Source organism: Panthera pardus, unplaced genomic scaffold, assembly GCF_024362965.1.
Source record: "Panthera pardus isolate Hobbes unplaced genomic scaffold, ASM2436296v1 HiC_scaffold_6, whole genome shotgun sequence".
Lineage (NCBI taxonomy): Eukaryota > Metazoa > Chordata > Mammalia > Carnivora > Felidae > Panthera > Panthera pardus.
In genome coordinates this window covers 3,512,122-3,526,432 of record NW_026526991.1, presented here as the reverse complement: position 1 = coordinate 3,526,432, position 14,311 = coordinate 3,512,122, and the positions used below count along the sequence as shown (strand labels likewise).

General features: G+C 44.9%; 1 protein-coding gene and 1 long non-coding RNA gene across 3 annotated transcripts in view; one reads left to right on the top strand and one right to left on the bottom strand.

The window, feature by feature from the left end:
• Positions 1–373: 373 nt before the first annotated feature.
• LOC109265645 (uncharacterized) lies at positions 374–2,564 on the top strand. Its single transcript, XR_002079283.2, has 3 exons — positions 374–624; positions 774–1,018; positions 2,179–2,564. It is a non-coding gene; the product is annotated as an uncharacterized LOC109265645 (long non-coding RNA).
• The window catches only part of MEI1 (meiotic double-stranded break formation protein 1), a 78,773-nt gene continuing 65,125 nt past the window's right edge, over positions 664–14,311 (bottom strand). For both annotated transcript variants that reach the window (XM_019447034.2, XM_019447032.2), the window contains 5 exons: positions 3,996–4,077; positions 3,423–3,529; positions 1,989–2,120; positions 1,690–1,799; positions 664–860 (listed from right to left, as the gene is read on the bottom strand). In XM_019447034.2, the coding sequence (XP_019302579.2) occupies positions 815–860; positions 1,690–1,799; positions 1,989–2,120; positions 3,423–3,529; positions 3,996–4,077 (477 nt within the window). In that variant the 3' untranslated portion in view covers positions 664–814. The remainder of the gene's footprint in view (positions 861–1,689; positions 1,800–1,988; positions 2,121–3,422; positions 3,530–3,995; positions 4,078–14,311) is intronic.

The following is a 14,311-nucleotide window of genomic DNA, read 5'->3' as shown; positions in this document are numbered from 1 at the left end:
AAAAAAAAAAAAGAAGAAGAAGAAACCTACAGTGTCTGCAGTTCATTAGGGCAGAGTTCATACCAGTTTTGTGCAGGGTCCACACAGCCAAACCCAAGGGGTAAGGGTGGGCTGTCCACTTACGGGCACCCGGATTGGGGACGGCAGGCAAGAGGCACGGTGGGCTGAGCTGGGAACAGGAAGCAGGCACAACGGTGGAGAGCAGACATTAAAAGAACCGCACACGTGGGGATAAAGATACAAGCTCTGGGAAGGGCCCACAGAAAGAAACAAGGGACCTCCTTTAGCCAGGGACGGGCTGAGCCGGAACAGTTCCCCCGAGCTAGCAAGGCAGAGAAGGATTTCACCTGCTCAGCGTCCTGGCCTCAAAATTGTTCCATGTGAGGTGAGGCTGCCTCTTGGAGCACTTGGATCACACCGGTACCAAACATGGACTTTCTCTGCACTTCTGGCCCCGTGGATGGCCTGCGAGTGGCATTTTCTGGGTACAACTGAGGCATCCAGCTGGTGCTCCTTACATGTTAGCAGAACACATCCCACCCACTGTCCCTGAGGAGGCCATCCATTCCTTACCGAAGCAATCCACTATCCTACTGGCAGAGTTATCAGCTCCAGGGAGCCAAGGTAAATTGAGAGTGAAATGGTTTTTGGAGAGCCCACAGAGACATGTGAGTGTATCATTTTATTTCCTGATTCCACTTCAACAATAGAGTGAACGGCTACAATTGTCGTCCGTTTCTCCAACAATTCTGCCCTGACTTTTTCTTCTCCAGGTCACAGTTCTCTCCGTTTCTGGGCCTTCGAGTCATGAGGATCAGTCTCTGATGTGGGACAGGGATACAGCCACCCCTCCCAGGCAACTGGCAGCAAAACATGAGAGGAGAACAGCAGAAAGGTGGAGCCAACCGTGGGAGAACCACACTTCTAGAGCCCCAAAAGGGCAAAAACAGTCACACAAGAACAGAAGAGCTCTTAAGAATAGTGGGCTGGATTCTAAAACTGGGACCCAAACACCTGGGTAGGTAGTTGCTATTCAACAGGGAACATTCCGTGCACAAGGGAAAGAGGAGAAAAGAGGAGAGAGAAAAAGGAGGAGAAAGAAGAAAGCCAAGGAGGTAGCCAGTGGGGGTGGGGAGGAAGTACCACCAAACAACACACAGACTGAAGTGTCTCTGGAGCACCACAACCACCCCCAAAGGGCCTCTAGTTACTGCCCACAGCCCCAGGCTTTCTCGGGGACATGTCAGTCACACAGCACCCCCCATGTTGGGCTGAGGGAAGCACCCGTATCTGGGTTTGGGCAACTTTCTCCAAAGCTTTTGGGGAAGGACTAGCTCCTTCCTGAGTTTGGTGATACGGCTTTGGAGATAAACAGGGGTCAAATCCTGATGCTATTACTGTGTGATCCTGGGCATGTCACGTAACCTCTCTGGTCTAAGTTATAGCTATATTAACATCCCTGGCTTCTGTGGGGACTAGACACAATACATGTAACGTGCCTGGCCCTTGGTGGGAACTTAGAACAGAGTACGTCATTGTCGTTGCTATCACTATTAATTATTCTCACTGACCCACATGCTTTAAAGTACAGGGCTGTAGACAGCGCACCCCTCTGAAGCATGATGCCACAGCCTCCCATAGCCTGGATGACCTTGCCCAGGCCAAGCTCCCAGATGCAGGAAAGGATACAGCATGTCCAGGGGCGGCTCGGCTGAGGAGGTGCTGGGGGAGAGGCCCTCCAAGGAGACGTGCAAGGTCTGGGCCGTGCTCTCATCAGCCAGGAGGCCCATGCTCTGGACCTGGAGCAAGAAGAGGGCAGGGGAGACAGGCCTTCTCAGTGCCTACTCCATCAGATCCTCTCTACCCTCCACCCTCTGTACTCCTGACCTCCCTCTAGCTGCTGTGGCCAGAGGGCTCATCCTCCACAAAGAAGATGGCGTGGAGGGTCTAGCCTTACAGAGGCTCCGTGGCATCCCCTTCCAACCCACCTGCAGGAAGAAGCCACGCAGAGCCTGGAGTGTGGTATTCGACAGGGTAGAGAGGTCAGCCAAAGCTGCGCCTTGCAGAACATGACCCACCTCCTCACGAGAAAGGACACTGCTGCTCTGGAACCGCACAAACTAGGCCAGGGAGAGAAGCCGCAAACACACAGTGATTTGGTATCTCCTTCATTCACAGACATTTCCCGTGTCCCTGCTGTGATTGGCACTGGGCTGGGGGCACAGATCTGAAGCCCACAGAACCCTGCCTTCAGGAGCTCAGAGTTGGTGGGTCCAGGAGAAGTGGAATAAATGAGGCAGAGTATGAAACCCTGAGAGGGTTGGTCCTGCTGACCTCTTCAGTACCCTTCCCCTCACCCCTTGGCCTTGTACCTCACGCTCATGGTCAAAATGGACTATGGTGGTTACCCAAACACACTGCCAGGTGCTCGTACCCCTGCTATTTTCACTTCACTACTTGGAATACTTTTCCTCCTCTTTGCCTAATAATCCTTCAAGCCTCAGCTAAAATGTTACCTTCCTGCTGAATGTTCTTTCATTTTATTAAAGAAATACAGGCATTAATTGAGTGCTTACTACACTCTTACTCCCCTCTCCCTCCCAGCTCTGGCAGAAATAATTACAGTGGACCCTTACACCACACGAGAGTGAAATGCATGGGTCCACTTATACACAGATTATTTTCGATAAATACTGTACTGTACTTATGATTTTCTTAATAGCATTTTCTTTTTCTAGTTTATTGTAAGAATACGGTATTCAGTACATATAACATACAAAATATGTGTTTACTGACTGTTTATGTTATCCGTAAGGCTTCCAGTCAACAGTGGGCTATTAGTAGCTAGTTTTGGGGGAGTCAAAAGTTATATTCGGATTTCCAACTGCTCAGGGACCAACATAACCCCCACATTATTCAAGGGTCAACTGTACTCTTCTCTGTGTTCCCACACCAACCACTGATTTATTGATTGATCTGCTTTACTATCATTCACAGGCTCACTGCTTTGTTGTTTATTCAGTGGGCACTTACCACAAGCTAGGTTCTTAGCATATCTTCTACTCTGCCACTAATAACGTCATGTTTTAACTATTAGTTTCCTGTCTATCTCCTTCTCAAGACTGAGAGACCCTTAAAGGGCAGAGCATTTGGCTCAGTAACACCTTTGGTCCCTAGCATAGGATCTGGGTGCGGCAGGTAGGCCCCAGCCAATGATTCATGATTCATATGCAAATAAATTAGGAGTATCTGGGTCTTTTGGGGTGAGAAGATGTGGGTGTTTAGAGGAATTCTCTGAGCAGGCCTCTTGTAGGGTGAAGACCCACCCAGCCCCTCTACCTTCTACCCCTCTACCTGGTCTCCTCAGGACCACCCAGCTCATCACATTCTTCAGACCACAAGACCATCCATTAAGTACTTACCAGGGTCATGAGCCTCAAGATCTCAGGTCTGAGGAAGGAACTCTCTCCAGCATCCAGGAGGGTAAACAGCAAAAACCGATTCCAGGGCTGGGAGACCACATGGAATGCTACAGGAAACACCAGTCACTCTAGGCTGTTACTGCTACTTTTCCATAGACCATGGAGCATTGCTGAAGAGGACTTTCTCTGATTGGCTCAAACAGGGGTTGCCCAGCTAGAGGCAGGGCATTGGACAAACTGACCTGAACGCAGGAAGTTTCTTTCTTCCCTGGGCTTCTATCCACCTATGCTACCTGGCCCAGGGAAACCACATATCCCACTATTGTGGGAAGCAGGCATAGGAAGGGCTCTGCCATTTAAGAGCTTTTGACCTTGGTTGGGCAGGTTCCTTGATCTCTCTGAACTACAATGTCCTCATCTGTATAATGGGCATGGCAATGCCCTTGTAGTATTATGAAAAGAATTAAACAAAATGAGTGTGAGTCAAAGAACAGAGGTTGGAAGTCTGGGACAGGAGGGTGGCAGGGGCTGGCTGCCCCTATGAGAACATCAGAAAACAGGGAGGGTTTCTACCGATGTCTGGGCTCCGGGCATGCAGGTAATCAAGCAAGGCTTCCAGGCAGGCAACACAGGCATAGGACAACAGAGGGTCCTTCTGCAAACAAACAAACAAAACCCCACAGAAGTTAATGTCAGGTTTTGCTACCAATGAGTTTTGGTGTCAATCAAGAAAAAAACATCTGGTTTTCAGAATAATTTGGATTTCAGAATTTCAGATATGGGATTGTAGCCCTGTAGATAATCAAGGAATGTTCGTTGGTTTCATGTCTAACACACACACAGAGCAGAGCACAGTGCTTATACTGATGATTCACCTATGTTCTACCTACATTCAAGAGGCTGTTTCAGAAAAGGAGATAAGCCCTGGGCCCCATTAAGAGATTCATAGATTACAGACTCTGTAAGAACCTCACAGTTTATCTACGCCAGTAAGTTTCAACCTTTTTTTAAAGCAGAACTTTTCATCAAACAAAATTTTATGCTCTAATAAGCATGCCAAAAGATCTCATTGTCATCAGTCATTAGGGAAATGCAAATGAAAACTACCACTACACACCCACCAACAGCTAAAATTAAAAAGACTGACGATACCATGTGGGTTAGAATGTAGAGCAACTAGAACTCTCATATAGTTCTGGTGGGAAAGTAAACGATGCAACCATTTGGAAAACAATTTGATGGTTTCTTATAAAGTAAATATGTACTTACCATATGTGCTAGGCGGAATTTTAAGATGGTCCCATGACCTTTGCTCCCAGATGTTATTCCTGTGATTATGTTACATTATAGGGCAAAATGAGATTGTTGGGGCCTTGAAAAACCATTTTCTCTGGCTGGTGGCAGAAGAACCAGAGAGCCTGGAGACGTGAGAAGGACTCAGCACGCATTGCTGCTTTGAAGATAGAGGGGCCCAGTGAGAAAGAATGTGGGCAAAGAGCTAGAAGAGGCCCCTGCAGAAGAAGTGGATTCTTCCCAGATTCCCGAGGTAAGCACCCAGTCTGGCCAACACCTTGATTTCAGCCTTGTGAGACTCTAAGCAAAGAACTTGCTCAAACCCAATCAGACTTCTGATATAGAAAACTGTGAGGTGATAAACGGTGTGGTGTTAAGCCATTAAGTTTGTGATAACTTGTTACACACATTAGAGAACAAATACCTCATTTGACCCAGCAATTCCACTCCTATATAGGAGAAATAAAACCATATGTCCACACAAAGACTTGTACTTCCATATGAAGAACAACTGTATGCATAACAGTCAAAAATCTGGAAGTCCCAAATCAATAGGTTAATAGGTAAATAGCTGTGGTATGGCCATATAATGGATGACTACTCACCAGTAAAAAGAAATGAAGTACTGACACACACACCAATATGAATGAAGTTCAAAAGCATTAAGCTAAGTGACAGAAGCTAGACACACAAGACCACATATTGTATGATTTCACTTCTAGGAATTCTAGAAATGGCAAAACTATAGTGACAGAAAGCTGATCAGTATGTACTGAGGGACAGGGATGAGAAGAGATTAACTACCAAGGGGCACCAGAGAACTTTCTAGGGTGATGGAAATGTTCTATATCATGACTGTGGTAGTGTTTATGAAACTATATTTTTGTCAAAACTCATTTAATTGTACACTTAAAATCAATGAATTTTATTGCATGTAAGTTATAAAAAATGATTTTTTTAAATGTAAAAACAAACAAAGCTATGCTGTTTTCATACTGTTCTTTCAAAGGCAGCAATGTGATGGTTAAGAACATAGGACAGACTTGGGTTTGCATCTTTGCTTAGTCACTTACCATCTATGTGACCCTGGCTAAAGTCACTTACTCTTGCTGAATGGGAATTTTAAAATTACCTGAGTTGCTGAGAGGGTTGAAGGAGAAATGGATACAGAGTGCTCAGCCAATGCTTGCCACAGAGTACACACTCAATAAAGGGTGAGAACATCCTCATGAAATGCATAACAGGAAAAATACGCCCTCCCTTTAAAAACCCCTGGGTTTTCTACACAGAACTCCTAAGTCCTGTAAGGAACACAGCTTGAAGTGTTTGAGCTATCCACTTACCTCATTTTACAGCTGAGAAAATGAGGCCCAGAGAGAAAATACTTGACCTGAGGACATCTGCATATATCAGTAGGTGGCAGATCTAGAACCAAACCCTGGGCCTTGTGCCCTTTCTCCTTCTCCAACCTAAACTTAACTCTTAACCAGTGGGCACTTCCAGCCTCTTCCCAGGCACACACATGAGCCAGCATGCCTTGGTTTCCCCACCTGGCAAAGAGCTATGGCCCCAGTGCCACTCTCTGACTCTGTCTCCATATTACCTTAGAAACTCAGCAAGCACCACCTGGATGAGGAGCTGGGACCACTGGGCATTAGGAATGCCAGGTACCACCACTCTGGTAACAATGACCCCTGTTCACAAGATGCACTTCTCGGGACACTGAAAGAACATGGATTTTGTAAACAAAAGGACTTAGGTTTAAAAAATTTTTTTTTAACGTTTATTTATTTTTGAGACAGAGAGAGACAGAGCATGAACGGGGGAGGGTCAAAGACAGACAGACACAGAATCCGAAACAGGCTCCAGGCTCTGAGCGGTCAGCACAGAGCCCGACGCGGGGCTCGAACTCACGGACCGTGAGATCATGACCTGAGCCGAAATCGGCCGCTTAACCGAGCCACCCAGGAGCCCCGAAAAGGACTTAAGTTTAAATCCTGACCTAAAAGTGTGTTAACTTAGGCAGGTTACTTAACATCTCTGGGATTCTGTTTCCTTGTCTATAAAACAAAGATGATAATTTCTACCTTACAGAGGAGTTGTGATGAATAAATAACATATGTCAGGGCACTTGGGTGGCTCAGTCAGTTAAGTGTCTGACTTCAGCTCATGTTGTGATATCATGGTTCTGAGTTCAAGCCCCACATTGGGCTCTGTGGTGACAGCTCAGTGCCTGGAGCCTGCTTCAGATTCTGTGTCTCCCTCTCTCTCTCTGCCCCTCCCCTGCTCACGCTCTCTCTCTCTCTCTCTGCCTCAAAAATAAATAAACATAAAAAATTTTTAAATAAATAAATAATGTAGGTCAAGTGTTTGTGTGGAGTAGGCACTTGATAAATGTCTTCTCTCCTTCCTCCCCACCTCCTACTCTCCTAGAACCCTAACCTGACATATACCTCTGCTCTTGTAGGAACGATACCTGAGGTCAAAGCCTCACATCTTGTAAAACTAACCAGCTCACTGATTTCCAATCTGGTAACAACATTCTACTCCAACCCTAATCACAAAGCCAAGCCTAAGCACAAGGATAATTGTTTCTTCCCTGCTCAGACACAGCCTTACCTCTCCCCAACTCTCCCCAGGGTTGTAGCAATTGGACTGGAATCCAGGAGTTCTTGCTGGGTTTCTGCTTGGAGATCCCCAGCCACAAGACACTCTTATTCCTCCCAAGGTGGCCTGCTCTATTGTTAGTCCTGGCCACAAGAAAGGGCCCCCTCCTGTCTTCCTGCAGCTCCACTTGCTGGCCAAGGTCTCCATCTCCAAAGAAACCCAAAACAAACGTACTGTACGTATTCTCTGGAGACAGAGATTTATAGTCCTGTGGCTCCTCTGAGAACTAAAAAGGGAAGTTTGCCCTGGCTTCTCCCTACTCCAATGCCATGCAAGTCCTCCAGTACACAGCCCTCCCCCCCACTGCTATTAACCTGCTCTCTTTGCCCCACGTGACCCAGCATGGTGAACCCTGAACACCACCTCCATCCTCACTACAACCAACGCTTTTCTGGACTGTGCTCCATTCCTGGGGGAATGGAGGCTATTCTCATAGGCCCAAATTGCTTAATGCTGAAAGACTCCTTACATTTTGCAGATAGAGAAATCAAGGATCAGTAAGAGGAATTGACTTGCTAAACTCCTTCAGAGTTAGGAGCGGGGCAGGGACTATGATGCAGATCTCTATGATTCTGGCCAGTGCACCTTCCACAGCACTGCACTGAGCTACCTCGGCTCAGACAGCTGAAGACTGCACACTCTGCCCAGCACTCAATCGTTGGTGCTGATGTTGCATGGCTGCTTTGGACCAGAGACGTCAGAGGACTAGCACCCAGTGCCCTAGCTTAGGTCTTACTGTCATTTTTTCCCTCTTGATACTGCTTTTTTTTTTTTTAATAACAGCTTTAATGAGATATAATTCATAAACCACAAAATTAATCTTTTTAAAGGTACAGATCAGGGTACCAAGGTGGCTCAGTCTGTTAAGCATCCAACTTTGGATCATGATTTTGCGGTTTGTGGGTTCAAGACCCATGTCAGGCTCTGTGCTGACAGCTCAGAGCCTGCAGCCTGCTTTGGATTCTGTGTCTCCCTCTTTCTCTGCCTCTCCTCTGCTTGCTCACAAACTGTGAGATCAGGACCTGAGCAAGGACCAAGAGTCACACACTTAACTGAGCCACTCAGGCGTCCCTAGATCAGTAGTTTCTAGTATATTCACAGAGTTGTACAGCTATTTAATTCCAGAATATTTTCATCATCCCAAAAAGAAACCTCATACTCATTAATAGTTGCTCCCCATTCCCTGACCCCCAACCCCGGTCCTAGGCAACCACTAATCTACTTTCTGTCTCTATGGATTTGCCTATTCTGGACATTTCATCCAAATGAAATCATGTAATATGTGGTCTTTTACATCTGGCTTCTTTCACTGAGCATGTTTTCAAGGTTCACCTGGATTGTAGCATGTGAGTGCTTCATTACTTTTATGGCCATATAGTATTCAATTGCACGTGTATACAATTTGTTGATCCATTTATCAGCTGGTGAACACTGGGGTTGTTTGTACTTGGAACTATTATGAATAGTACTGCTATGAACATGTGCGTTTAAGTTTTTGTGTAGACACACACTTTCAATCTCCTTGGGCATATACCTGGGAATAGCACTGTTGGGCATACAGAAATTTTATGTTTAGCTTTTTGAAGTACTTCCAGGCTGTTTTCCAAAGTAGCTGCACCATTTTGCATTCCCACCCCCAATTATGTATGAGGACTCCACTTACTCCACATTCTTGCCAACATTTGATATAATCTGTCGTTTTCATTTTAGCTATCTCAGTGGGTGTGACATGGGCCTCGGTGTCATTTACTTGGGTAACTGTAACAATCTCTTGCTCAACAGTCCACTTGCCTTCAGGCTTTCTCCTCCCACCCCTCTTTCCTACTGTGGTTGCCAGTGACCTTTCAAAAACTCAGTCTGATAGAAGCCCTTCATGGCTCCCCACAGCACCTCTTGGCCTGGCACGTAAGGTACTGACTAGTCTGGCCCCCGCCCAGCTCCTCAGTGTCATCTTCTACTTCTTGCCACCCCTCAACCTCTCCCTCCTCCATGCACTTCCATATTATGCACTTTTTTTTTAAAGCTTTTCTTTTTTTTTTTTTTTTAATTTTTTTAATGTTTATTTATTTTTGAGACAGAGAGAGACACAGCATGAACAGGGGAGGGTCTGAGAGAGAGGGAGACACAGAATCTGAAACAGGCTCCGGGCTCCGAGCCATCAGCACAGAGCCCGATGCGGGGCTCGAACCCGCGGACCGCGAGATCATGACCTGGGCCGAAGTCGGACACTCAACTGACTGAGCCACCCAGGCGCCCCCATATTATGCACTTTTGCTCATGCTGTCCTCCCTGCCTGGAATGCCCTTCCCTCTACCTCTGCCTAGACACTGTTCAAGGCTGAATTCAAATGTCACCTTTTCTGTGAGGCCTTCTCTGACTGCAACCCCCACAAGCAGCAAAAGTTTTTGCCTAAAAGAAATTCATAGTTTTACAAGAGGACAGAAATTCAGACCACTGACCATATAATAAAATATGATAAATACAATCCTCATTACAGGACTGAATAAACCACTCTGGGAGCTCAGGAGAGAGAGAGAGAGACCTCCTCTATTCTTGGATTGCTGTGGGATTAATATTTGCTGAATGTATGAATAATTGAACAAATAAAGAACCATTTTTAAATGACAAAACTATGGAAGGTCTGAAGAAGGCTTAGCTCCAGCCCTGAGGGAAGGACACAGAAACAAAATGATTCTTCCATATACTTCCTTGGATTAAGGGCAGTGACAGAAAGGTCACTATGGCTGAAGGCAGGAGGCCAGGGAATTTCTCAGGAGTGTGTCAGTGAGAGAAAGGAGAAAGGGGCTCCTTGGTCCGGTTCATCAGGCAGTAACAGGGACAGTGACTGTGAGGCTGAGCGGCTCCTCACCACACTTTCCTACAACAAGCACAGGCCCAGTAGCCTCTCATGAAGAATTCATGAGTTATTCCAGTTGGTTCCCCTTCCCAGGGACTGCTGAGGACAGTCCAAAACTTCCAGAGAGACAAATACTATATTATTGTACTTAAATGAGCTACCTAGAAGAATCAAATAGTTGAATAGAGACAGAAAGTAGAATGGTGACTGTCAAGGGCTGGGGAGAGGGGACAATGGAGAATTACTGTTTATTGTGGACAGAGTTTTAGTTCGACAAGATAGATGAAAAAGTTTTGTATATGGAAGGTGGTAGTGTTTGTACAACAATGTAAATGTACTCACTGCCACAGAATTGCAACTTAAAAATGATTAATTTTGTCATGTTAATTTTACCATGATTTAAAAAACAAAACAAAACCAAAAAAAAAAACCACCAGAGCCACAGGAGAGTGTCGCAGCCCTGGGCCCTGGGCAGGGAAAGTGAATGGTGATGGTGCTAAAGGAAGTCACTGATCCCTTAGTGGTTAAGCCACTAGTTTAAGGAAGGTTTCCATCACTCAAGGCCTGGTTCAAATGTAACCTCTTCTGTAGAGATTTTCTTGATTCAAATAATAGGTCATTTTGGCATTAATTGTAATTGTGCTTCCTACAATCTGAGTACTTAATGTCATATTCATTTCTGTGTCCTCATTCATTCATTCATTCATTCAACAAACACTGGATGCCAATTTAGTGCCAGGTTTCATGCTGGATATAGAGTATAAGGGAATAATTTTTTCCCTATGTTCTGAATGTTAAAATAGGAACTTCAGCCCTTTCAGAAACATTGAAGAGAAAGCATTTGCCCTTCCTCCCACATTTAACTGGCTCCTCCTCACCCAAGGACAGATTAATCTAATAGGTAAGATACTAGCTTAACATGTACTATGCCATCAAGACAGGATCAAGGTATTAAAGGTCATGCTCTCATGAACTTAAACTCTTAAGGTCTTGGCCAGCTGGCTAAGTGTCCACAATGCAAACATAATTTCCCTGCGTTTAGGCTCCTGGTCTGGCCTGGGGGAAAGGCGGTGGTTTAAAAGCTCTTTTTGAATAGATATGATAAAGCAAGTATAGTAAAATGTTAATAAAATCTAGGTGGTGTGTGTATGAATGTTCACTGTAAAATTCTTTAATCTCTGCTGTATATGAAAAAGTAGAGACAAAAAAAAAAAAAATAAGCCCAGTATGACCTGAAGTCCCAGCTACACTCTACTACAGTGTTTACCAGAAATAAAGCTAATGTTTTGGTTCTCATCTGATTCCTGATTTCTCATCTGGTTTTGAACCCACAAGGGGAACAAGACACAAAGATTAGTCAGACACAGTTCCTACCTTTGAGGAGCTCACAGTCTCGGGAAGACTGATAGGAAAATGGGAAGTTACAACAGAGACAGCTAAAGGTACAGAGCCTTGTGCAGAGATGTGCTGGCAGGACAAATCTCGGCAACCACAGAGCCAGCAACTTCTATCTCCTGACATTTCTCAACTTTCCCCATACTGTGCCCAGGCTCAGTGGGGATCAGTCCTTGAACATGATCTCCCACAATCAACAGCCGTATCATACATGTGCAGTCATCATCTGGACACCAAGTAGTGTCTACTCAAATGAAGGCCCGCATCCCACCCCAGGAAGTCTCTGCAACTCCCCTCACTCATTTGCTGGCTCCCTCCCCAACCTCCCTCCTCTTGTCTTATGAATGACTTCCCCTCAGATCAGACCATAAGGATCTCTCTTAGACAAGCTCCAAAGGGCAAGAAGAGAGAATCCAAGTCTAACAAAAACAGCATAAACATCCAGGGCTTCCGTAACTCTACAGTGACCAGCTCATATTTGAAAATAATACACAATAGGGGTGCCTGGGTGGCTCAGTCGGTTAAGTGCCCGACTTCGGTTCAGGTTATGATCTTGCAGTTCGTGAGTTTGAGCCCTGCATTGGGCTCTGTGCTGAGAGCTCAGAGCCTGAAGCCTGCTTCGGATTCTGTTTCCCCCTCTTTCTGCCCCTCCCTGGCTCACGCTCTGTCTGTCTCTCTCTCTCAAAAATAAATAAACATTAAAAAAAATTTTTTTTTTAAGAAAATAAAATAATACACAATAAGCCTCTTAAAAGAAAAGAAAGTTCTGGGGAATCAAGGGTTGGAAACAGGCCACAAGGCCAGGAACAGGGAATGAGTCCATATCAGAGAACAAAATGGTGCTGCCATCAAGATCAATCCTGTTTCTGATGCCCCCCTGACCGTAGGGATGTAGGACAAATCACTTGGTCTTTTCAGCTCAGCTCAAGCATCCCTACCAGGAAACCTTCTCTGACAGCCAGCTTTGCACTAACCCTATACTAGGCTATCAGTTACACCCTGTACCCCACAATGCAGTGTGTCCCTTTAGCCCAGAACTGACCACATTGTGTTATCACTTCTTGTCTACACAGCAGTTCCCCACCAAATGTTAACTCCTCAAAGGCAGGCATCTAACATACCTCCATGCCCCACCACCCTTCACAGTATGTGATGGCTGGATAAACAATGATCTCCATGGCACAAAAACAGACACTCAGATCAATGGAACAGAATAAAGAACCCAGAAATGGACCCACAAATGTATGGCCAACTAATCTTTGTCAAAGCAGCAAAGAATAATAGCCAATGGAATAAAGACAGTCTCTTCAGCAAGTGGTGTTGGGAAAACTGGACAGCGACATGCAGAAGAATGAACCTGGACCACCTTTTTACACCATACACAAAAATAAACTCAAAATGGATGAAAGACCTAAATGTAAGACAGGAAGCCATCAAAATCCTCAAGGAGAAGGCAGGCAAAACCTCTTTGATCTTGGCCACAGCAACTTCTAACTCAACAAGTCTCCAGAGGCAAGGGAAACAAAAGCAAAAATGAACTACTGGGACCTCATCAAAATAAAAAGATTCTGCACAGCGAAGGAAACAATCAACAAAACTAAAAGGCAACTGATGGGATGGGAGAAGATATTTGCAAATGATATATCAGATAAAGGGTTAGTATCCGAAATCTATAAAGAATTTATCAAACTCAACACCCAAAAAACAAATAATCCAGTGAAGAAATGGGCAAAAGACATGAATAGACACTTCTCCAAAGAAGACATCCAGATAGCTAACTGGCACATGAAAAAATGCTCCACATCACTCATCATCAGGGAAATACAAATCAAAACCACCGTGAGATACCACCTTACACCTGTCAGAATGGCTAACATGTACAACTTGGGCAACAACAGATGTTGGCGAGGATGCGGAGAAAGAGGATTTCTTTTGCATTGCTGGTGGGAATGCAAGCTGGTGCAGTCACTCTGGAAAACAGTATGGAGGTTCCTCAAAAAACTAAAAATAGACCTACTCTACGACCCAGCAATTGCACTACTAGGCATTTATCCACGGGATACAGGGGTGCTGTTTCGAAGGGACACACGCATCCCAATGTTTATAGCAGCACTATCAACAATAGCCAAAGTATGGAAAGAGCCCAAATGTCCATCAATGGATGAATGGGTAAAGAAGATGTGTCTATACACACACGCACACACACACACTGGAGTATCACTCGGCTATCAAAAAGAATGAAATCTTGCCATTTGCAACTACGTGGATGGAACTAGAGGGTATTATGCTAAGCGAAATTAGAGAAAGACAAATATCATACGACTTCACTCATGAGTACTTCAAGACACAGAACTGATAAACATAAAGGAAGGGAAACAAAAATAATATAAAAACAGGAAGGGGGACAAAACATAAGAGACTCTTAAATATGGAGAACAGAGGGTTACTGGAGGGATTGTGGGAGGGGGGATGGGCTCAATGGGTAAGGGGCATTAAGGAATCTACTCCTGAAATCATTGTTGCACTATACGCTAACTAATTTCGATGTAAATTAAAATACATACAATAATAATAATACAATACAATATAATACAATACAATACAATACAATGATCTCCAAAAGTCCTCTAAGCTGTGAAACATAAAGCCCTCTGGGGTACACATCTACTGTTTTGGC